General features: G+C 39.1%; 1 protein-coding gene across 2 annotated transcripts in view; it reads right to left on the bottom strand.

The window, feature by feature from the left end:
* Nucleotides 1-22,154, bottom strand: part of SLC39A11 (solute carrier family 39 member 11) — a 538,533-nt gene that overhangs the window by 230,231 nt on the left and 286,148 nt on the right. For both annotated transcript variants that reach the window (XM_044676317.1, XM_044676318.1), the window contains one exon: nt 12,646-12,816. In XM_044676317.1, coding sequence (XP_044532252.1) covers nt 12,646-12,816 — 171 coding nt within the window. The remainder of the gene's footprint in view (nt 1-12,645; nt 12,817-22,154) is intronic.

The raw sequence follows: 22,154 nt of genomic DNA, 5'->3' as shown, positions 1-22,154 counted from the left end.
GACAGGCTAAGTCAGGCTTGAAGATCAAGATCTCTGTTTTGCTTGCTGACTACTGCTAAAGACTTTGACTCAAGCAATCAAGCATAGTTATAGCATAGGATAGGAAAAAGGAAACCTCCATAAGCCTGTGAGCCCCATGCTCAGATCTGAGAGAGACTTGAAAATACTCTGCACTTTAGGTTTAGGGCAAATCCTAATTCCTTCAATCCTGATGCCTTCCCCTTTGAACTTGTTATTAAATCGCCTTCAGTTAATATAACGCAGTCAGAATCCTTCACAGTAGGGGTGATGGGGGCTGGAAGGGAGAAAGCTCTAAGTAACCTCAAGTTTAGTCGAATCTTGAGGTGTCCACCATTGCCTCCTCCCCCACAGGAGCTGTTTAGGAGGAGACATCAAGGAAGTTCAGGCATCAAGCAAAGACCTGAACAAAAGCCAATCTTCAATTCCTTCGGTGTCTTTAGCCTGAGCAGACCTCTGCTTCCCCTCTTCTTTCACCCTACTCTATCAGGACAGAGAGGGAGTAGTCATAGCCTCTCTGTCAATCAAAAGGGGTTTCTCTCCTGAGGTCGAGACTGGTCAAACTCCTCTTGATTAGAAGCAACAATAGGAAGATATTCTGTCTAGCTCCATACTAGAGGGCTAGCCGGGCAGGGAGAGGCCATCAGCTCCCTGCTCAGTCAGTTAGGGTTTCTCTGAGGGTTAGCTAATCAACACTCTTGGCTAACCACAGTAACACCATCTCAGGGTTTTCCTTTCTGATTTACCCTTTGTAAAAGAGTTTTCTTACAGTTAGAAACTAGTTTGTAGCCTAAATGGTGGGCATTTGTGTGTGGACATTTGAGACCATGGGTTTCACTACTGTCCCCGTTCTTGACTTTTGTGTCTTATGAACTTCTGGGTGTCTCTACTTTTATTATTCTTTTCCCAGTACAGAAGATAATATACAATAATATAATAATAAAATAAATTATTTTCTATGTTATCTAGTATGGCAGTGATACACAGGCAATCTTCTTTTCCCCCCTCAATTCTTTTTAAATGTAAAACTTTGTCGATTATATTTATAAGACATCTAGCAAATACTTGTCATCAGCCTTTGTTACGTTATTATAGCCCTGTTTTAGAATCTATTATTTCTGGATATTTTAAGTGGTAGTCAAGTTATCAAAGGCCCATTCTGAGACACCACCTTCTTGAGCCATTTTACTGATTAATTTTTCTCTTCTTCATACCTTGCCTTCATTTTTAAATAGTAAGCAATAAGGAAAATACAATCTGTATGGGTCCCGATGGTCTTCTGTTTCTTTCCCAGAATTTCAAAATGTGCAGGAATACTTCTTGGGTTCCATCTGATGATATTATTTGTGTTCTCATGAATCATCAGAAGTGGTTATCAGTCATCTATTTTGATAAGTTTAGAGAGGTTCCCTGATACATAAGATATATATGCCCCCTAGACAGGGAATGGCCATAAACTATTACTCTTCAATTTTTTCTCTGATCTTTATGGAATAATCTCTCATCTGACAGCTTTCATAACTCTGCTATATCATTATTTTGAAGACAAGAAGCTTCTTCTTCCTTGGAGCTTCTAGCTACTACTCCTTCCTCTTCAGAAAGTCTCAAATATGCTTTGCTTTTTAGCTCTTAATAGTACAGTTGCCCTTTCCTTCCTTTTCTTCTCTGAGTAAAATGTCCAACCTCCTGAAAAAGGCCAAGTCCCATCTCCTCTAAGTCAGATCCCTTTCTCCTTCAGTAATGCCCTGCTTGTCTCTCCTTTAGGGATATTTCATTGTCTTGAACAACTTGGAACGTGGCCAGGTATTTCTTGAGTCCCTTCATCTTTTCCCCCAGGAGAGAGAACAACCTAGACTCTGAATTGACAGACTATCACTTGGTTGTGGTAGAAATACAATCATCAAAACCTCATGCAAAAATCAGTGCAAGATTTCCTGTTCACTGCACTGGTTGAGATTTTCCCTTATTTTTTGAACCATTTAAACATGTTTATATTTCTGGCTGTCTTCCCAGCCAGGAATGCTCTATTTCTTCATCTCCACTCTTTAGTTTCTTTGGCTCCCTTCAAGACAACACAAATCTCACTTGTTGCAGAAGCCTTTCCTGGTCCTTCCCCACCTTCCAACTGCTGTTTATTCCTTTTAAATCCCCCTAAAAAAATTTACTTCTCATCCACTCTGTGTATATCTTGTATATACCTAGTGTTATATTCAAACTCTGGGAAATGTTGGTTCACCTTGATTGACAGGGGAGAGACAGTTGGAGACATTGGAATGTTCCCAGATGCCGTGGACCAGGGGCAAAAATCGGTTGGCCTGAGAGTATAAATACCCCAACAGCCATCTGGGAGGGGTCGGTCCTTAACCATTGATCTTTGGGTCTCTGACCGTTGGTCATTGGTTCTCTCTGAATCTCCCTAGATCTTTAGGTATCTGAATCACCATAGATCTTTAGGTCTCTGGGTCCCTGGGTGGTGAAAGGGAGGAAGGGAGGCCTGAGGAAGAAGAGGGTGGTTAAGGGTGGAATACTTACTGAAGGCTAACATATCACACACTGATAATAAGAAACCTGAGAGGAAATCATCACCCACAAAGCAGACTACTCTCTCTGGTTTGGCAGTGGCCAAGCTGAATCAGAGGGGGTGTGAAGAACAATAGCTCCAGCTTTACTGAATCAATAGCCTACAGACCTAAGGGATTATAGATCATAGATATTAGATTGACAGGGTCTCCAGTCCCCCATCCGTATCCTAATTATCCTTTCCCTAATTAAGATCATAGATAAAGTATTTAATAAGTACCTTCCTGAGTGGTCATTATATTACAACCCTTGGGGAGGGAGCAAACGCAGTCAGATAAACAACGTGATCCAAGGCTAATCAGAGCCCAATGATAATAATTGATCCAACCCCAGGTGGGACCTGAAAGGGTTACCCATCCACCTGACCATTTGGGGTCCTTCCTGGGCACTGTTATTTAGAAGGGGAAATTGTAACATCCAGCAAGGGTGATTGGGGTTGGTGTTGCCTCATCACCAGCATCCTAGGGGAATACAGAGATACAGCTCTCCTCACCAATATCTCTATCCCCTAGGAGTAGAGTAGCCCCTATTTCTTTATACTAGTCATTGATATGTTGTGTCCTCCATTAGAATGTAAACTACTCAAAGGCAGTGACCTTTCTTTGTACTTGCAACAATTGTTATCTTACCTGGCACATGGTAGGTGTTTAACAAATACTTGTTCACTGACTGACAGTACTTAATATTTATGTGTTGTTTTCTCCTATCAGAATGTAAGTTCCTGAAGGTCAGGAACTGTTTTCCCTTTTGCTTGTATTTGTATTCCCAATGCTTAGCACCATGTGCCTGGCACATAGTAAATCTTTAATAAATGTGCCTCTTTGATTGATGGATGGATTTCAAGAACTGTTCAAGCCATCAGCCTTAAAATGACAACCACAACACAAAACCCTATTTTCCATTAATTAAGAAAAACAAGTGAGAGGACAGCATATACTACTGGTTTGGAAGAAAGGTATCATGGATTTTAGCTGTGATTGCACAACTAACAGAATGTAGCTTTCAATATGCCATCTGACACTGAGACAACAAAATATAAAAGGAACAGGGATATGATTCAAATATACCTCTTGCCACTCTCCATTGGTCCTTCAGGGACCCCCACCCCCACCCCTAATCATGATTTCACTTTCTGAGACTTTCTGCCAGTTTCATTTCTCAAATCCCATGATATAATCTGGAAATGCTGCCACCAGCTTCTGTTAGAGTGCACTCCCAAGAACACTTTATGTTGAGCAAAATGTCATCCCATACAGGAGACTGTGCTAATTATAATGTCAGGCTTCCCATTTAGATTCTCATAATTAAAGAAGAATATCACAATGTTTCTGAGCCCTTTTAAATAAGCTAGAAGTATCTTTGAACTTGACTTGTTAGACAAGCAAAACAGATTAGTGAGACTCCATGAGAGTGTTTGTTCTAAACCCACCTCATTAGGGCCAGGTGGTCTTTGACTAATGAAATTGAAGCATACAGTTTCCTAACTTTTGAGTTCCTTTTCAGTACTAAAAACATTTGTGTGTGTGTGTGTGTGGGGGGGGGTGCAAGGCTTCTTACCATTTTCTGTTGGGGAAATCTGGTGAAGCCTACAGATCTCTCCCACGAACAACATTTTAAATGCATGAAATAAAATATACAAGATTACAAAGGAAATAAATTCCATTGAAATGCTTATTAAAATATTTTTAAAATGAGATCATGGACTTCTGGTTAAGAATGTCTGCTTTAAAGCAAGGCAACTGAACATTTGTTAGAAGAAGCTGCTGTTGATAAATTCCTAAGACAATAGGTAGGTACCCCAAGAAAAGGGAGAAGAAAAAAAATTAGGGCTCTGCAAGGATCTTGTTGTTCCTATCTCGCAGTCTTTCCTGTTCGCTCCTTCTGGCAACTGTTCACACCCACCAACCCATTCCCTTTATATCCATGCTTCTCTCCTGGGTTGATCAACTCAAAAAGGCTAGCTATGGGAGTGGAGCCATCAGGTAGGTAACCTCCAAACTAGGAAGTGAAATGTATTGCAGTTCTTCTTCTTCTTTTTTTTTTTTTAAACCCTTATACTTCGGTGTATTTTCTCATAGGTGGAAGATTGGTAAGGGCAGGCAATGGGGGTCAAGTGACTTGCCCAGGGTCACACAGCTGGGAAGTGGCTGAGGCCGGGTTTGAACCTAGGACCTCCTGTCTCTAGGCCTGACTCTCACTCCACTGAGCTACCCAGCTGCCCCAGTAGTTCTTCTGATAGGTATGCAACAGAGAGAGGGCTGGTGACTAGCTGCCAGGGTCCTGTGCCAGGCTGGAGTGATTGTGAGCATTGGCCCTGAAATCAGACACAGGGTTGTGTTTCCTGAAGCTAACGTTTGCTAGCAATATAAAAAACGATGCTCCTGGAAGGATGCTTACATTCCAAATTTTTTAATTTAATGTAGAAGACTTTGAGGAAGAAAAGTTTTTCTCCAGAAGTAACTGTATCTATAGGCATTCCCAGGTACCACAAGGAGAATCAAGAACAAGAGAATGTCAAAATAAGTCAACAAAAATTTATTTTGGCACCTACTATATGCCAGGCACTGTGCTAGGAATACCAAGACAGACAAAAACATGGTTCCTGCCCTCAAGGAGTTCATGATCTAATGAGGAACAGGGACAGCATGCAAACAATTCTACACAAAAGGGAGGTATAGGAAAATTAGAGCTAAACTCAGAAGGATTTCATTCCAGCAATCAGCAGGTGCCGATCATGAACCTACCACCCTTTTATGTGGTATCTTGCTTGCTCATTTATAAAAGATCAGTCTATATGTTAATAGATTTGGCCACTGGGAACAGTAGTAGAAGGGGTTGGTAGGAGTTGGTGGGCACTGACCAGGGGGTAATTGTGCCAGTTTCCCCAGGGGCATAAACTACAATAGAATCTTCCACTTGAACTTGGATATTGACTACAAAAAACTCTAGAATCCACTGCTGCTTGTTGGCTCACTCTCCTACTTGTTTATTTCTGCCCATGTCTATTGATAGAACTGCTCTCTCTCCTCCAAGTCACACGGGCCGACAACCTTAGAGAAATTTTTGGCTCCTTCCTCTCCCTCATAAGCACTTCGTTGTCAAGTCCCATAACTTCTATCTCAGAGTATTTCTCACATCCTGACCCACTCACCATTCTTACTGCTCTCAGCCTAGTCCAGACTTTTACCCTTTCATGCCTCCCCATGGTAATAGCTTCCTAACTGGTCTGCCTTGTCCCTGGACTAATTCCTCCACACTACTGTCCTGTTAACCTTTCTAAATGCATATGATGCACTATGAGCATTTTATGGCTTTATTCTAAGTTGATTCAGTTGCCAATAAGAAAAATGGTTGGTTGTCTTTAGTATAAGTGGCCTTAGGACTTCAAGGTCTCATTTCTCTTTCTATACTTTTATGGCATTTTTCTCCTAGCAAAAAAAAAGTTCACTACACATGCCTTTCTTTGTCACAATCCTGAGGATCAGAATCCAGAGGAGGAAGATATTGAATGAATTTAATGGCTTTTGGAGATGTAGAGAATCTTCTATGGAAAAGTGAATTAGGACAATAAAACTAATAGTATAGGAGATGTATATCTCCTATAATAATTTATATAACACTATATGGTTTGTAAAGTGCTTTACAAATATTACTTAATTTTATCCTTACAACAATTCTAGGAGGTAGGTGCTATTATTTTACAGATGAAGAAACTGAAACTGACAGAGGTCAAGTGACTTGCCCAGAGTCACACAGATAAAAAATGTGTAATGTAGGATTTGGACTCAGAAGTTTTCCCGATTCCAAGGTTAGTGCTCCATCCACTGCACCAAATGGCAATGCTAAGCTGTGTTTCACTATTGGGGCACAACACTAAAACATCAAGAAATCTCTAAGAAGAAGGTTCCACTTTTCCTCCTTGACCTGTATTTAAGTAAACTCTGCTTTAATTAATTAAAATCCAAATTACCTCTAGTAGAAAGGAAATATCATGAGTGTGAAGGACTGAAACGCATGACTTTCTGATCCCAACAATAAAAATCACAATTGATTAAGAGCTTAAGAATTTCTTTCAAAGGCATAACATACAGTCTCCTAGAAACAGATGACTAAGACAACTTGAACAATTAAAACTAAATGCCTTTTCTTCTAAAGGATACAAGCTGTATTCCACATCTCTTTTTGTCATAGTGACCAGTGATAAAATAAACTCATCCTTAATCCAAGAAAAAAAAAAATGAAGATTTTTGTGTCCTTGTTCTGAGGCACATCTAATTTATAAGGGTCTTTGCATAAGGCAACAAAGGATGTTTCCAGAAAATTTGTCTACACTTTTCCTAAATAATAGGTCTTTCTTGAAAATCAATGCAGTTTATAAAATCCTTTTCCCCACCTTTTTTGCTGCCACATACATTATATATTGTAGATATATTTACACACATATATGTGTGTATATATATTATATATATTTTTTCAGGTCATTCCTCTCCCAAAGTTAGATTAGATTAGATAGATATCTGTATGTGTATTGTACTTGTATATAAAATATTTTATTTATTTTTGATGTTGTCTGCCTTACTAGAACGTAAGCTCTTGGAAAATAGGAGCTATTTTAATTTTTTTTCTTTGCATCCCCCGTGTCTGTATTAAGCACAGTATTTAAGTACCTAATAAATGCATACTGAATTACATTGAATCAAGTATTTCAAACATTCAAATGAATTTAATTCAATGATGATGGCACCTGGCTTATAGTCTTTCTTCCTATTGCCAACCATCATCCCCCATAGTTTCAATATTTATGTTAACTCTTCTTACACATTGATCTTAAAATTTCTTAACCTCCCTAGTTCCATCCAAATACCTTCTTTTCAATTCTATTTTCAGTCATATACTATCATAAGTCACACCTTATAATTCAGCACTGCACAAAACATATCATTCTACTAACAGACTGCCAAAAAAATCCACAACACAAAAATGGTAAAGGACCCCTGGTCTAAAGGAGTATTTGTACTGTTAGATATGTATACTCTCTCTCTTACTCTCTCTCTATCTCTCTCTCTCTCTCTCTCTTTCTCTCTCTCTCTCTCTCCCTTCCTTTCTTCTCCTTCTCTCTCTCTCTAAACATAAACACATAGATAGATAGATAGATAGATAGATAGATAGATAGATAGATAGATAGATAGATAGATAAACCATAGTTAATCAGAAGGATTAACTCTCAACTTCTAGAATTTGCATGTTTAGAGCACAGCAGGTATGGAGTATCCCTCTCACTCTAGCTCCCTGAGAAATCTATTTCTTCTAGGGAGACACAGTAGTCACGAAGTCTGAACATCCCTGTCAAAGCTTTTGTTACAAAATGTCACCAGGACACATGAAGTCAAGGCAGTAAAAGAAACTTCAAAAATCACTTGTCTATTTGAGTAATGTTAAGAATGTAATTTAAATCACAGAACTTTGAAGGAGAAGTCTAAGCTCTAGTTAAATTTTTAATAAAGTTAAAAAAATAAAAATAAAAGATAATGTTAGAGGTGACCTGAAAGGTATGCTAGTGAAAAGATGGGCCCTTGGAATTGGTTTCAACAAAGGGCAGCAGGAAGAGTCTGCTGTGTAGTCTCGAATTCCCTTCTTATTAAGCCCAATGTAGAAGCTGAAGAATTTTTGGCAGTAAAGAAGAAAGTTATAGCAAAGCCTCCTGGGAAACTTTCCCTCACACCTCTAAGACAAAAGAGTAGCACCTTTTTTCTTCTTTCTGTCCTCTGATTTGTCTCTTACTATGGCTATTATACTTCCAATGGAGAATCTGGGAGAAAGGTGGGGAGAAGAGAGCTGTCAGCCTCACCCCGGGTCACCTTGGGCCAGCTGACTAATGTTCCAAGCTATATCACAGTCTGGATCTTCATAGATATGCAAATTCTATCCTTTTGCAATCTGGCTTCTTGACCTTATCATTCAATAGAAACCACTTTCTCCAAAGTTACCCAAGATCTCTTAATTGTAAAGTCTAACAGCCTTCTCCCAGACCTCCTCTTCTCTGATCCCTCTGTAGCCCAGGACATTCTTGGCCATCCCTCCTCCTGGATACCCTCTTCTCTTGGTTTGATTCTCCTCCTATCTGCCTTTGTCAGTCCACTTTGCAAGATTAAACACTCATTTAATCAATAGTCATTTTTTAACTGCTCATTCAGTGCCAGGCATAGTGCTAGATGCCAAGGGTGGAAAGACAAAAATGAAGTTGCCTTTGGCATCAAGGAGCTTATTCTATTGAGAGAAATGGCATTTACACAAAAGTTATAGGACAAGGAAAAAGGCAGGAATTGTGATTGTATTTATACCAGCAATTCCTAGGTAAGGAAACTCTATCAATTATCCCTTTGTTGATTATAGGTTAGTACCTTCCTACAACATAAAAGTCATAAGAGAGCTGCCCAAAGCATTGAGAAATAATAAGTGACTTGTTCAGGCCCCCACAGTCAGTTTGTATCAGAGGGAAACTGGAAGCTAGGTTTTTCTGCATATTCACAAAGTAACACAGCCCACAACTCTGCCTCCTTAAATCCAATTCACTAGCAAGTTAAGATGTCACCCCATGATGTCCTCTTCAAAAACAAAGAAAAAACAACAACAATATACAAAATATACACACGTTAACAGGGCAGGGCAGTAGCAACTGGGAAGGTTAGGAAAGATTTCAGGTAAAAATTGGTGTTTTTGAGCTAAGTGAGGAAAGAAACAAAGGACTCCAAAAGTTAAAGATAAGGAAAGCTTGTTTCTGGAACAGGGACAACTATAGCAAAGGCCCATGAAGATAAAAGATGAAGTGTGTGAGGAAAAGCAGGATGAATAGTTTGGTTGCACTGCAGGCTTTGAAGGGGTCACCATTTATGTCTTACCCCTCATCATGGGCATGAAGCTCAAGTTCTCTCCTGGATCCTTTCCTCCCTCTGTCTGTCTCTCTGTCTGTCTGTCTGTCTCTCAATTTTCCTCTCTCTCTCTCACTCTCATCTCATCTCATCTCATCTCATCTCAGCATCAAGTATCAAGCCTTATTGATTTTGGCTAAACAACATCTCTCCTGTAAAGTCCTTTTATTTTTACTCATGTAGCCAACACCTGAGTTCAATCCCCATCACTTCTTATCTTAACTTTTGCAATAACCTCCTAAATGATATTCCTGTCTTGTGTCTTTTCTCTCTCCAAGCCACCTGTCACTCAGCTATCAAAGGGACATTTTTTTAACTTTATCTTCTGTCTCAGAATTGATAATAAGCATCTATTTGAAAGCAGAAGAGCAGTAAATGCTAGTGAGGCCAAAATGGAACGAAGATCTTCTTGACTCCAGGCTTGGCATTTTATCCATTGTGCTGCTTAGCTGACTCCAAGGTGATATTTCAAAAGCACAATCCTAATCGTGTTCCTTCCACATTCCAAAGACTTCTTTTATGACCTCTGAGGTTCAACATTAATGTCTTTGTTTGGTACTAAAATCCCTTCATAATCTGGCCCCAAACTGATTCGTCCACACTAGCCTTCTTGCTTTTTGTATAGATATGAATATAGTATTTTATTTAAGGAAATAAACTTTGCAATTTTGCATTGTTTAAAAAAAAAAAGTCTACAGGTCCTGGCACAGGGTACCGAATGTACTTCCTCCTTGCCTGTTTCCTTCCAAAAGGTAAAGCACCAACCCTCTAGGTACCACCCCTAGTGGTCCCTCTCTCCATCATTATCTTATAGACAGATATGCTGCTCCAGATGAAATGTAAACTGCTTGAGGATTCATTTCTGTCTTTATTTCCACCACCCAGCCCAGACTCTTAAGATATGTTTGTTGATGAATGAGATTGATGCAAACACTCAGAGAAAATGAGGTCTGAAAGGCTAAGGATGGAGCACTCTTTGACTCCTGGTGATGGATGCTCTAAAGAGATCTCTAAATTTGAACATTCTCGACTTACCCTTGATATTAAGTTATCTTCAGCCTTGTCCTTAATCCAAACTCTTATCACAACTAAATAATCACTCTTCATTAATCATCCTAACATTCCCCAGACATTATGCAAAAACCATCTTGGGAAAAAAATACCAGATGTATATGTTGAAAGGCAGTACACATATGGTAGCCATGTTATGGCTAATCTCAATCACAAAAGCTCTAAGGGATATATATTATTGCAAACCCAGATGTCAAAACCTAGGGCCACAATCTGTTGTAGTTGTTTGTTTATTTTTTTCATTGCAGTGGGGAGAGGGAATTATTAGCTCAAGTAAGCATGTCTGTCCTATTCTGCTTTAGATCTCCTGGAAGGCTTTATTACTCCTTAAATCCTAATTCCTTGTCCATAATTAGCATTAAAAAGAAAATACTCCTTGCCTTCTGTCTTAAAATCAGTACTATATGTTGGTTCCCAGGTAGGAAAGCGGTAAGGGTTAGGCAATGGGGGTTAAGTGGCTTGCTGAAGGCCACACAGCTGGGAAGTGTCTGAGGTCAGATTTTGAACCCAAGACTTCCTGTCTCCAGGCCTGGCTCTCACTCCACTGAGCCATCTAGTTGCACCTCCATAATTATATAGGCCCCACTGTAATTGAAGTGTTGTCAAAATGGTACAGAGTTGACCAGTAGCTCTATTATCTCTTTGATTATGGGTATTCCTGCCAGTGACATGATCTGTGCCCATCCACCCTTCGAAACCCTTACCTGTCTGCCCCTAAATTTTCCATAAGGAAGATGGCAGGGAGGGAGGAGGTGTTTCTACCCACTGCACTTAAAGCCTCACCCATGATCTCTTGATTCTTTGAGAATACCAAGAGATTCCTCACGCGAGGTGATCAGTTGATCATTTCTCTTGGTCAGACATTTCTTTGATGTCACTCTTTATACTACCTCTTCTATGTAATTACTCATCTGCAGTGTATCGAAGTATGTCCGTGACACACCTCTCCACTGCCCGTTGGTGACTGTCAACTTAAATTTTTCAGACGGATAAAGTTTATTACTTGTGCTTATATAACATCACTTGAAGAATGTTGCCATTAAAAATATGAACCTGTATTTCATAGAGAAGGTTGTAGTCATTCAAATAACTGCATAATATCTCAGAAGCAATCCAGTTTGTATTTTTCTCTTATTCAATTCTGTCCGCTATTGATGTTTGTCCAGGATTTATGAACCAATGGGCCAATATTTTACAATCCTAGGCCTGTGCTGGAGAACCTATCGCACATGTGCCAGAGCATGCCAGAGGGAGCTGCTCCCCTCCCCTTCTCCACGTGCACCTGAGGACATTTCTCACATGACCCACCCCTCTGTCCAGCAGCCAATGGGAGCACTTCCTGCCTCCCCTGTCTGGGGTAAGGGAGCAGCTCACATGTGGCTTGAGAGTTGCAGTTTGGGCACTCAGTCTCTAAAAGGTTTGTCGTTACCATCCAGAATCAAGGAGTATAAAAAGGAAGAAGTTTATTTATATCTCTAGGTAATACACAATCAAACATGTTTATATCTACTAAAGTTAAGTTTTAACTTTATGATATTATTTTGAGGGGCATAACCACCATCATCATAACAATAGCTAGCATTCATATAGTATTTTAAGATTTGCAAAATGCTTTACAAATATCTCATTTTATCTTCAAACAACCCTACAGGTAAGTGCTATTATTGTCCCCATTTTGCAAGAAAATTGAGAATGGGAAAAGTTAAGGGCTTCAGGCCAGATTTCAAACTCAGGTTTTCCTGATTCCAGGCCAAGGGCTCTGTGCACTAATGGTGCCAACTAGCTGTCTCTAGGCATCAATGAGATAAGAAAGAGATAAGAGAGAGACCATCATAACCAAGTATGTGCTCCCAATATTAGTTGGGTAATGACACACCTGGAATTAGAAAACTATTTCTTCAGATGTCCAGTTCCATTGTTTTTTTTTTTCCCAATAAACCACAGCCTCACATGGAAGAAAGGCCCGTCTAGTATAGGCTCTCCTTCTACGCCAGGCAAGTGGCAACAAAGGCTGGACTTGGGGTGGTATAAAAGGGCTGGCTCTTACCTGGAATGTTATGGACTGTTATGGCCAGAATGAGCAGCAGGATCCGTCTCCAGCTATTGCTGCCCTTCTTCACTCTGCTCTCCCTGGGAGGCTGGGAGGAGGCAGAGCCATCAGAGGCTCCAAGAGCAGCCACCTTCTTTCGGGGATATGCTTCTCCATTCTCACTCTTTTCTGTGGAAAAGAAAAGAGGCAAGAGAGAGAGGTCAGACTAAAAATGAGCCCGGCTATACTGTTCCAAAAATCGGCAGGAAGAGGTTAGGGAGAATCCCAAGGAAGGAAGATGGGAAAATCTTTTATTTTCTTTCTCTTAAGAACCATATGTTAATGGATTTAATCATTTCTATAGGCAAAAATTTTTATCCAGATTCTTTTTATTTTTTAATTCAGCATTGTTTAAAGAGAATAGACTACTCTTCCACCCTGAAGCATTGTTTCTTTCTGTTTGGACAATTCCTGAAAGCAGAGAAGTTGATGATGATGGCCATGATGATGGTGATAGCTAGTATTTAATCTAGTGTTTTAAGATTTGCAAAGTATTTTACAAATATTAACTCATTTTTTAACTTATTTACAATAGCTCAGGAAAGTAGGTGCTATTATTATCATCATTTTACATATGGTACAACTGAAGCAGACAGAAGTTAAGTGATTAGTGTAATAAGTGGATAATATGGCTAATAATAGAGGAGCTGGTGGTACAAGTGAGTCACCTGGGCCTGGGAGCCTGAAACTACGGTAGCAGGTGATTTTAGACTGTCAGTGATGTGTAGCCTGAGCTGTGATGCCCAGTTGGTCTCCCTGCTACCTATAGGCTCCTTTAAGGTAGAGAGTGAGGGGCCCCTCCCTGCTGGAGTGAAAGCAGAACTCAACAGGAAGTGAAGCTCACACACTTCCTGGATACAACGGATGCTTACCCAGTACTTCCTTTAAAATCAACTGGTTGCTATTCTCCCCTCTCCTCAGCCCCTTAGCCCAAGATGATGTTATAATAATTAAAGAAACTCTCAGTTTCAGGCTAAGGGTTTTATTTTAATATGGAAGGGATTGGGATTAGTTGTTCGTTGAATGTCTGATAGAATTCACTTGTGAATCCATCAGGCCCTGGCAATTTTTTCTTAGGGAGTTCTTTGATGGCTTGTTCAATTTCTTTTTCTGATATGGAATTATTTAGGTATTCTATTTCTTCTGCTGTTAATCTAGGCAATTTGTATTTTTGTAAATATTCATCCATATCTCTTAGATTGCTATATTTATTGCCATATAATTGGGCAAAATAGTTTTTAATGATTGCCTTAATTTCCCCTTCATTAGAGGTGAGGTCTCCCTTTTCATCTTTGATACTGTCAATTTGGTTTTTTCTTTCCTTTTATTTTATTAGATTGACCAGTACTTTGTCTATTTTATTTGTTTCTTCAAAATACCAGCTTCTAGTCTTATTTATTAATTCAATAGTTCTTTTACTTTCAATTTTATTAATTTCTCCCTTGATTTTTAGTATTTCTAATTTAGTTTTCAGCTGGGGGTTTTTAATTTGCTCGCTTTCTAATTTTTTAAGTTGCATGCCCAATTCATTAATCTTTCCCCTCCCTAATTTGTTAATATATGCACTCAAGGAGATAAATTTCCCCCTGAGTACTGCCTTAGCTGCATCCCACAGAGTTTACTAGGATGTCCCATCATTGTCATTCTCTTCAATGAAATTGTTGATTGTTTCTATGATTTTTTCCTTGACTAGCTGGTTTTGGAGAATCATATTATTTAATTTCCAATTAGTTTTTTGATTTGCCTGTCCAGGTACTCTTACTAATCATTATTTTTATTGCATTATGATCTGAGAAAGTTACATATATTATTTCTGCTCTTTTGCATTTGTTTGCAATGTTTCTATGCCCTATTACATGGTCCATCTTTGTGAATGTACCATGTGCAGCTGAAAAGAAGGTGTATTCCTTTTTGTCCCTATTTATTTTTCTCCACATATCTATTAAATCTAATTTTTCTAGGGCTTCATTCACCTTTCTTACCTCTTTCTTATTTATTTATTTTTTGGTTTGGTTTATCTAGATCTGAAAGAGGAATATTTAGATCTCCCACTAGTGTGGTATTACTATCTATTTCCTTCTTGAGCTCTACCAGTTTCTCCTTTACAAATTTAGATGCTGTGCCATTTGGTGCATACATATTGAGCAATGTTATTTCCTCGTTATCTATACTGCCTTTTATCAGGATGTAATTACCTTCCCTGTCTTTTTTAATCATATCTATTTTTACTTTGGCTTTATCAGAAATCATGATTGCCACTCCTGCCTTTTTTTCCCTCATTTGAAGCCCAAAAGATTTTGCTGAAGCCCTTTATTTTAAACTTGTGTATGTCCACCCGCCTCATATGTGTTTCTTGTAGACAACATATGTTAAGATTTTGGTTTCTAATCCACTCTGCTATTTGCTTCTGTTTAATGGGTGAGTTCATCCAATTCACATTCAGAGTTATAATTATCAGTTGTGTATTCGCTGACATTTTTGTATCCTCCCCTAGTTCTATTCCTTCTTCTTACACTATTTCCTTTTAAGCCAGTGGTTTGCTTTAAGCCAGTAACCTTTGTCCCCTCCCTTGATTTACTTCCCTTTTTACCCCCTCCCTTATTATTCCCCTCCTTTTATTTTTAAGGCCTAATGAATTCCCTCCCCCTTCTTCTCCCCTCCCTTTTTTGACCTCCCCACTCCCCTGCTCCCTATGGTTTCTCCCTTCTGACTTTCTCAGTAGGGATAGATAGAGTTTTATATCCCAATGGATATAGCTACTCTTCGCTCTCAGGGTTAATTACACTTAGAGTAGGGTTTAAATATTACCTCTTAATGCTCTCTTCCTCTCCTTCTTATAATAGTATTCATCCCTTCCCCTTCCCATGCTCTCTTTGTGTGTAATAGAATATCCTATTTCTCTTATTCCTTCAAGATTCTCTTGGTGTCCTCCACTATTCACCCCCCTCTTTCCCTCCCACCCATATTATCTTAGACCATTTAGTATTCCAACCTCTCCCTATGAATAATTCTTCTAATTATTATAATAGTGAATGCTATAATGGTAAACAGAGTTCACTACAGAGAATTATACATAACATTTCCCTACATAGGAGTTCCAATAATTAGATCTTATTGAAGCCCTTAAAGAGGCAAATTTAAAAAATATGAGTTTTCTTACTTTCCCTTCTGTTTCTTATTTACCTTTTCATGTTTCTCTTGATTTTTGTGGTTGGGTATCAAATTTTCCATTTAGTCCTGGTCTTTTCTGTGCAAATGCTTGGAAATTTTCTATTTTGTTGAATGCCCAAACTTTCCCCTGGAAGAATATAGTCAGTTTTGATGGGTAGGTGATCCTTGGTTGTAAACCCAGTTCTCTTGCCTTTCTGAATATCATATTCCAAGCCTTGCAGTCTTTTAGTGTGGAGGCTGCCAGATCCTGTGTGATCCTGATTGGTGCTCCTTGATATCTGAATTGTCTCTTTCTGGCTTCTTGTAAAATTGTTTCTTTTTCTTGGAAGCTCTTGAATTTGGCTATTATATTCCTGGGGGTTGTCTTTTCAGGGGGGGAGGGGTCTAGTGTAGAGGGTGATCTATGGATCCTTTCAATGTCTATATTGCCCTCTTGTTGTAGAACTTCTGGGCAATTTTGCTGAATAATTTCTTTTAGTATGGAGTCCAAATTTCTATTAATTTCTGCTTTTTCAGGAAGACCAATGATTTTCAGATTGTCTCTTCTAGACCTGTTTTCTTGATCTGTCAGTTTCTCATTGAGATATTTCATATTTCCTTCTATTTTATCAGTCTTTTGACTTTGTTTTATTTGCTCTTGCTGTCTTGATAGATCATTGACTTCTACTTGCCAATTCTTGTCTTTAGAGACTGGTTTTCTGCTATAAGCTTTTGATTTTCCTTTTCAGTTTGGTCTGACCTATTTTCCAGCTGTTTGATTTTGGTCTCCAATTTGCTAACTAATTCTTTTGATTTTGGGGCATCTTTTTCTACTTGCCCAATTCTAGCCTTTAGAGACTGTTTTCAGCTACAATCTTTTGGTTTTCCTTTTCAATCTGGTCATTTCTGGTCTTTGATTTACTTGCCTCACTTTCTAATTGTGAAATTCTGCCTTTTAAACTGTTATTTTCTTGCCAGATCTCTTCCATCTTTCTCATGATCTCAGATCTGAACTCTTCAAGACCTTGTGACCCGTTTTCATTGTTTTGGGAAGGTTTCAATTGTTTGTTCTCCTCTGCTGTTTCCTCTGTTGTCTGGATTTTTTCTGTGCAAAAGTTGTCAAGTGTTAAAGGTTTTTTCTTCTTCATCGTTTTCCTGATGATTCTGGCTTGCCATTGTAAGCTGAGTTCCCTCTCAGCTTTATGTTCACGCCCAGGATCTGTCTGCACTCTTTAGACTCCTGAGAACTCAAGTCTAGTTGTTCTGGGACAAGCCTCCTGGTGGTGGTCTCCTTGCTCATTCTTCTGCCTGAAGCTCCTTTAACAGTCTCAGGGAGCTGCTTCCACAATCAAGCACGTCTCTGCACTGGGTCCCCACTCAAGGTCCACTCCTGCACTCAGAATCAGCCCCTTCATCCGTGACTTAGCCCTCGCCTGTGTCAGCCCCTTCGTCTGTGCCTGGGCTCAGGGTCTGTGTTCAGAGTCCGTGAGTTCTTTAGCCTCTTGGGGGGTCTTAAGTCTTGCTGCTCTCAGGAACAAGCCCTGGCGAGCTGCCAATGACTTAATGGGTGCCCCAAACTTGCTCTGACTCTTGTGAGCTGGCTTTGGCGTTGTAGGTAGGGTGGGGTTAGGGAGGGGGTTGCTCCGCTCATGTTTTCGTGAGAACTGTTTCACCCCTTTATAGCATGGAAATGCCCCAATTCCACGTAACTTCGATGCTGCGCCCTGTTGTGGGGTCCCTTCTTTCCTCTGGATTTGTTTTTATGTCTTCTTGAGGAGTCCTATATGCGTGGGTTAGGAGAGGTCAGGCAGCTGCTTTTTACTCTGCTGTCATCTTAACCCGGAACCCCAAGGCTCTGCCATTCTTGCCAGCCATGCTCACAGCCTCTTCCGATCCTACCTCTTCTCCATTGCTCCCTCACCACGGACTTCTCTCCAGGCATATGGCCATGACTTGTTCAGGCCTTTACCCCCTCTTTCCTAGACTCTCCCGATAGCCTCCCACAGTTTCCCCCTGTTTCTTCTCTAGACTCTCTTCAATCTGTCTGTCCCACAGCTGCCAAACTGATATTCTAAGGCACAGGCCTGTTTTTGTCACTCCCCATCTCAATAAATTCCTACGGCTCCTAACCGCCCTTAAGATCCAATATAAAGTCCTCCATTTGACTTTTAAAGTCTTTCTCGAGAGGCAGCTAAGTGGCACAATGGATAGAGGGCCAGGCCTAGAGATGGGAGCTCCGGGGTTTAAATTTGATTTTAGACACTTTCTAGCTGGGTAGAGCACTTAACCCCAATGGCCTAGCCCTTACCAGTCCTCTTTGGAAACAATACTTCGTACTGATTCAAAGACAGAAATTAAGGATTTGAAGAAAAAAAAATTAAACCTTTCATGATGTTTCCAAACTACCTTTCTAGTACTTATTTCCCTTACTCTATAATCCATTCTAACTGGCTTAATATATCACTTTCCACCTCCTTTTTCCATCCCTAAGTATAAGCCACTTCCCAAACTTAATTGTACTCTTCTTCCCCAATATCCTACAAGGGTCAGTTCAAGTGCCACCTTCTACTGAAGCCTAAACTGATCCCTCCACTTGCCAAGACACATATATAGTTTATTGGTCTGGGTTCATATTGTTCCTCTCCCTCCTACCCCAAATGTAAGTCCCTTAAGGGCAGCTACTGTTTATTTTTTGTCTCTACTCTGAGTGCCTAGGCCAAGGACTGACACACAACAGCTGCTTGACAAATGCTAAATGAATGAATAGCCATTATAGCAATGCTCTGACTCTAGGCTGAAGTTATCCTTTGAATGCGACTTGCATAAAACCCCCAAGGCAATCTATAACTGATGTTACTTTTCAAGGGATACATACACACATTCATTCTTTGTTTTTTTTTTAATAAAATTGATCTTTTTTTTTTCAATTCCATGTAAAAACAATTTTTAACATTTATTTTTTAAAAGTTTGAGTTCCAAATTCTTCTCTCTTTCCCTTTCCTCCCACCTCCCTGAAGTGGCAAGCAATTTGATATAGGTTATACATGTGCAATCATGGAAAACATATTTCCATATTAGTCATGTTATAAAAAAAAAAACCCGTCCCAAAAAAAGTGAAAAATAGTATGCTTTAATGAGCATTCAGATTCAGTGGGTAGTATTTTTTATACTCATTCCTTAAAGTCTAATTCACATGGAAACCTTGGTTAAGTCACTTGACCTCTGGCATGATGGGAACACTAAGAAGACCATTTTAGTGTTTTAACTAGTTTTTTTGGAAGGGATCTTGGTACATCATTCAATGTCAGCGAGTGATGGAAACATGAGAAACAGCCAAAAAGAAAGAGGGAATTTCTGCAACTTAAAAACTGTTCTAAGTTTTAACAAGTCTTTTTAGAGAGTTATTTAAAAATAAGATAGCAAGGAAATTTTCCCTTTCTCCCGTATGGATTTCAACTCCTACCCACCCAGAATGGGCACCTAACTTCCTTGTTTGCTCTTATGCATGGTACATGCTTTCTGAAGTCCAAGAAGGAAATGGGTTATTGAAAAAGGTTGGCTCTAACAAAGAAAATTAAAAAGTAAAAAGAAAGTTTTAAAGTAAAAAAAAACATATATATATATATATATATAATACACACATATTTTTTTTACCATGAAGAGAAGATATGTATGTGGGGCAAGGTCTTCAGTGTTTTTTATTGTTAGTTAGAGGGTCACAAAACTAATCTTAGAATATGGAAGCATGTTGATTGTGACCAGTTCACCAGCTGGGCAAATTTCTATGACAACAAGTAAAAGGACAGATGGTTTCCAGGGAGATTATATAGGAATATGTATATTTAAACATATAGATATATATCTATCTCCCCGGAAACTATCTATTCTACATATACATATAAATATTTTTCACATATATATGTACTCATATATACACATAGACATACATTTATGTGTCTGTCACATTCTTCTTTTTGAAGATTTTCATTTTAGGATTTTAACCTTTATTTGGCTCAGCATGACAAATAACAAACCCCCAAATTATACATGACATCTAAAGTAGTCTAAGAATAGGTTGTGTGAATACTCAAAGAATTTCTGATATCAGTATGAGGAACATCCAACATGCTGTTCTTCTTCCCTCCACCAACCTATCTGTGACTTAATTAATATACAGTGTGTCCCCAAAATCTTAGTAATGTTCTAAGCTTTAATAGGAAGGCTCATCTTCCTGGTTCAAATCTGGTTCTAGACACTAATTACCTGTGTGACTCTGGGCCAAACACTTAAGCCCATATGCCTAAACTTGCAAAATGAACTGGAGAAGGAAATGGCAAGCCACTCTAGTATCTTTGCCAAAAAAATTCCAAATGTGGCCATGAAGAATCAGATACAACTGAAACAACTGAACAAAGTTTAAATAACTTCAGAAGTATAAATACTACACACTTTAGAAAAAAGAAAGATTAATTATTCATTGCATTTTAAAAATTAAATCACAATAATTTAAATAAATAATAGATTTTATTAAATGCAAATTTTAATTGTATTTAAATGCTGATTTTTAAAATATCAATATACTTACAAAATTAACATATAGTGGTGTACTATATATTGCTCCAGGCAAATATTGAACTATGTAAAAATTTTTGTCAGTGACTGCTCAGTAACTAACTAAAAGCACTGTGTTTGAATTCTAGCCTTGAGATCATCCAAAAAACAAGACTTTCATTACTGATATAGCTGTTTTTATGTGACCTCACAAGAAAAGTCTAAAGGAGGCAGAGAAGGCCAAGAAATGGGACTTCTACCAACTGATCCATTAGTCAAAGAAAGTATCACCTAGAAATAATTATATATGCAATACATGACAGGGGACTGCCACTTTGTTAAAACAGAAGAATGTATTGTTTAAAATTCACAAAAGTAAGTGTAAAAGAAATTTAATTAATCAAATTTAAAATGATGTTTTCTGTAAATATGGATTATTTATATATCTGATGTGATAATTAGATTAAGTCTACACTGCCCATCTTTAGATTTGATCACCAAAGGTAAGAGCACCTTCCAATTCTGGGAGGTCCTAACCCACACACGCTAGAGTGAATAACGAATCAGAATCAACAGACTGCCCCCTACGCTTTCTATGAGAAAGCGTCTATTGTGATTGGACAGGCAGGCTAGGGGAAGGCACTGGAAGTGACACATACATGACCCCTATAAAAGAGGGAGTTGAGTGAGTGAGGAGGTTCTGGTTTGGTGAGGGGGACTGTAATGCAAGGTGGCTAACAGAAACTTTTTGCTTCTATAATTTCTAACAGTCACAAAAAGTCAGTTAAACATCTTAGAATCTTCAGAAAGGTAGTTAGAACTTAAAGCTATAAATAAAGGTAAAGTTCCAACTGAGGGGGCTTTTGCCTTCTGGCTTTCACTGTGGCTGGAGGCTTTTGCTTTGGCTTAACCTGTTGGCTCTGGCCTAATTGCTTTGGCCTTGGCCTGTGCTTATTTTGTCTGGGGGAAATTTGGGCCTATCTCATTTCTCTAGACCTCTCTCTGATCTCTCATTTCCATCCTTCCCCTTCCCTGAATTTCCTTTGTGTTCTGGGTAGAAGGGAGGGCTTGGTGTTTAGACATTGTGGGTTTAGTTTCTTTAGGCAAGTAGAATATCCTCAAATAAGTTACCCCTAGTTTTAATTATTTGATAGAGACTTTACTTAAAAGGCAGTCAAATATTCCTGACTGGGAGAGCCGGAATCTCTTGGTCTAAACCTCTCCGTGACCCATCCCCCACCCCCACCCCTCTCCCTAGCAGCAGTTAGAAATCCTGAATCCCTCTTCCCTTCTGACTGACCCTAGTATTAATAAATCCCCTTGTTACCTATTCAAACCCTCTGGTGAATCATTGTGTCAAAAATTAAGACAAGGGCTCAAGGGGAAGGAATCATTTTTCTTTATTTCTTGAGACAACTGGGGCAACCATCTTGACAGGAAGTTACCCACCTTCAAGACTTCCTCCAGCCATCTGCTGGACTGGCAGGGAGGAGCCCTCTCGACTCCTCCCTCAAGAGACTGGAGAAACTAACAAGAGAAGCCCTCCAGTCAAACCTAAACATTTCTTACTGGCCCTAGTTTCCTCCCTGTATTCTGTCTCAAGCCTCTGGGAACAAACCTGTTTGAGCTGCCCTCTCCTACATACCCCATTTCCTTTATCTCCAATATACCTTTCCATACCTTCATTCCTCCTCCAATCACCATATAATCCCGTATTCCCCTTTATCCTTCCTCACACCCAAATTGTGTTTCCTTTGACCCACTCA

This window comes from Gracilinanus agilis, chromosome 4 (genome assembly GCF_016433145.1).
Source record: "Gracilinanus agilis isolate LMUSP501 chromosome 4, AgileGrace, whole genome shotgun sequence".
NCBI classification, from domain to species: Eukaryota; Metazoa; Chordata; class Mammalia; order Didelphimorphia; family Didelphidae; genus Gracilinanus; species Gracilinanus agilis.
The sequence above is the reverse complement of the archived record's forward strand: the minus strand, read 5'-3'. Positions and strand labels throughout refer to the sequence as shown.